This window comes from Narcine bancroftii, chromosome 5 (assembly GCF_036971445.1).
Source record: "Narcine bancroftii isolate sNarBan1 chromosome 5, sNarBan1.hap1, whole genome shotgun sequence".
NCBI classification, from domain to species: domain Eukaryota; kingdom Metazoa; phylum Chordata; class Chondrichthyes; order Torpediniformes; family Narcinidae; genus Narcine; species Narcine bancroftii.
Window position 1 is genome coordinate 185,379,140 of NC_091473.1, and position 3,318 is coordinate 185,382,457.

General features: G+C 59.1%; 1 protein-coding gene across 1 annotated transcript in view; it reads right to left on the reverse strand.

Moving 5' to 3' along the window:
- LOC138762872 (ephrin-A3-like) overlaps nucleotides 1-1,924 on the reverse strand; it is a 32,430-nt gene extending 30,506 nt beyond the window's left edge. Inside the window, exon 1 of the mRNA XM_069936390.1 lies at nucleotides 1,799-1,924. Within this exon, the coding sequence (XP_069792491.1) occupies nucleotides 1,799-1,890 (92 nt within the window). The 5' untranslated portion in view covers nucleotides 1,891-1,924. The remainder of the gene's footprint in view (nucleotides 1-1,798) is intronic.
- Between the last annotated feature and the right edge of the window lie 1,394 nt (nucleotides 1,925-3,318).

Genomic DNA, 3,318 nt, shown 5'->3' on the forward strand with positions numbered 1-3,318 from the left:
TTTCAACGACTGTTAACAGAACCACTGGATTACTGTTAAGATTTAACAGCTACTGTCTGGAAGCCTGGATGAAGGGGTCAGGGAGAGATGGAGGGGGAGGGGGGGAAATAAGCATTATGGCTTGAGTTTATTCGCTCAAAATAATCGGTTCAGGCAGAAATTAATACAACATTCCCACAGAGCAGATGAGAAACGCTCGAAATCAATTCAAACTCTTTGAAGGAGAACTTTCCAAGGTGCCAAAATGGTCCCATCCAATAAATATATCCAGACATCATAATAATAGGAGTGGTCAATTTGGGGAGGAGAGAGGGGGGAGAAGGGGAGAGGTGGATAGTGGGGGAGGAGATGGATAGTGGGAGGGATGAGGGAAGGGAGGAATGAAGGGAGAGATGTCAGGGAAGGAGAAATGGGGAGAAATGTCAAGGAAGGATGAGGGGAGAGATATCAAGAAGGGAGGGATGTTGAGAGGGAAGCAGAAGGGAGGGATGTTGAGAGGGAAGCAGATGGGAGGAAAGAGGAGGGGGAGGTGAGGAGAATGAGGAGGGAAGAGACAATGAGATGGGAGGGAGATGAATGGAGACATGAAGTGAGAAGAGGTGGTGAATAGAGTAATGGGACAAGAGGGGTTGGGGCTGGAGATGGAGTGTGAGATGATGGGTGGGCAGTTAGTGCTGGTGGGGGGTGGGTGAGATGATGGGTGGGGGTTGTTGGTGGAGAGGGGGTGGGGGTTGTTGGTGGAGAGGGGGTGGGGGTTGTTGGTGGAGGGGGGTGGGGGTTGTTGGTGGAGGGGGGTGGGGGTTGTTGGTGGAGGGGGGTGGGGGGTGTTGGTGGAGGGGGGGTGGGTGAGATGATGGGTGAGGTCTTGGGAATGAAGCAGGAGAACCGTGATCATTTCCTGCCCCACCACCACAGATGTCACCCAGCATCTCCCATTCCATCCAACCCACTCCCTCTCTCTTCCTTCTCCCCATCCCCAATTTTGTTCTCCTGCCAGAACTCCACCTCTCAACTTTCCTATCCCACTCAGTCCCTCCTTTTTCTCTCATCCTTTCCCTTTGTTCCTTTTTCCCCTTCTTTCTCACCTTCCCCTGAATCTCCCTTCCCAGCAAACTCCATCCCTCCACTCTCCCCTCCAACCCTACCTCTCCCTACCTCCCCTCCATCCCTACCTCCCCTCCATCCCTACCTCCCCTCCATCCCTACCTCCCCTCCATCCCTACCTCCCCTCCATCCCTACCTCCCCTCCATCCCTACCTCCCCTCCATCCCTACCTCCCCTCCATCCCTACCTCCCCTCCATCCCTACCTCCCCTCCATCCCTACCTCCCCTCCATCCCTACCTCCCCTCCATCCCTACCTCCCCTCCATCCCATCAGTACCTCTCCCACCCTCCCCTCCATCCTTCCACTCTCCACTCCATCAGTACCTCTCCCACCCTCTCCACTCTCCCCTGCATCCTTACTTCTCCCACCTTCCCCCTCCATCCCTACCTCTCCCACCCTCCCCCTCCATTCTTACCTCTCCCACCCTCCGCTCCATCCCTACCTCTCCCCCTCCATCCCTACCTCTCCCACCCTCCCCTACCTCTCCCATTATCCTCCCCTACTTCTCCCCTCCCCTCCTTCCTCATACTACCTAGCTCACCACATCCCCTCTCTGCATCTCATCCCCTTCACCCTCCCCTCATACCCTTCACCTTCATCCTCACTCTGTCATTCCCTTCACCCTTCTCCCCTCACTCTCTCCCTCTCCTCCCCCCACCTCATCACCTCTCCCTCCCCTCCGGCCCCACTCACCGCGGGTTGCCGCTGCCCCACGCCACCGAGTGCCGCTCCCCCCGGGCCGCCGCCGCCACCAGCAGCATCAGCAGGGCCAGGCCGCCCCACATGGTGCCCGGGCCGGGCCCCGCCCTGTCCGCTCCGCGCCGCTCCCCGCCCGGCAGCGGCCACACACCGAGCCCGGCCGCTCGCTGCAGCCCAGGCGCGTACCCGGCCGCGCGTCCCCGCCGCAAGCCGAGGGGCGGGGCCGCGGGCTGCGCGCGGACGCCGTTCACCCGCCCGGCGCGCGCAACGTGGACCCCCTTCCCCCCCACACACACTGACACCCCCCACAACTCTCACCCACACTAACATCCCCCCACGTCTCCACCTCTTCCCCCTCCCCCACATCTCCACCCCTTCCCCCTGCCCCACACTGACACCCCCATATCCCCTCTCCCTCCACCCCCACACTGACACCCCACTCATCCCCATCTCCCCCCACACTGACAGCCCCCACATCTCCACCCCCACCCCTTCTTCCCTCCCCCACACTGACACACCACCCCCCCCACTTATCCCCACCCCCATTCCCACACTGACACGCCCATATCCCCACTGCCTCCCCCTCCTTCCTCACCCCCACACTGACAGCCCCCACATCTCCACCCCCACCCCTTCCCTCCCCCAAATCTCCAACCCCACCCCTTCTTCCCTCCCCCACACTGACACCCCCACTTATCCCCACCCCCTCCTCCCACTACCACACTGACACCCCCCAATCCCCACTCCCTCCCCCTCACACTGACACCCCAGTCATCTCCACACCCTCCCTCCCTCATCCCCCCCACATCTCCACCCCATACTCTTTCTTTCCCTCCCCCCACACTGACACCCCCACTAATCCCCACCTCCCTCTCCCCCAACACATCTTCCACACCCCCTCCCTACCACCCTCCCACTTCCTTCCAAACCCCTCACACAAATACGCAGTCCTGCCAGAACACTTATGTACACTCACACACACACAATCTCTCTCACACACACATTACAAAGTAAAACTGGGATTGCTTCATGCTGACAACCTCTGCATCAAACACTTGTCCCAGTTGTTTTTGGGTGAATTTGCATATAATAACCCCGACATCTCACCCCAACACTACCTGTGTTCTGTGGCTGCCTGTGATGTACCCTGAGGCAATATAATAATGATCCTATCATCTTTCAGTGAGGCTGTTGGGGAATTACAACAGGGCCCAAGGTGTTTCAAATGTGCCTCTTTAGAGATTATGTCTGTCAGAGAAGGCAGGTGTGGTCCCTGGAAAGGTACTCTGATACTCCCTCCTCGTCTCCCTCCCTCCTCATTTCCCTCCCTCCTCACTGCCCTATCCCTCCTCACTGCCCCCTCCCTCCTCGTCTCCCCACCTCCTCATCACCCACCCTTCTCACCACCGCCTCCCTCCTCAGAGTCCCCTTCCTCCTCACTGACCCCTTCCTCCTCGGCACCCCCTCCCTCCTCAGCACCCCCTCCCTTCTCACTGGCCTCACTCTTACTGCAT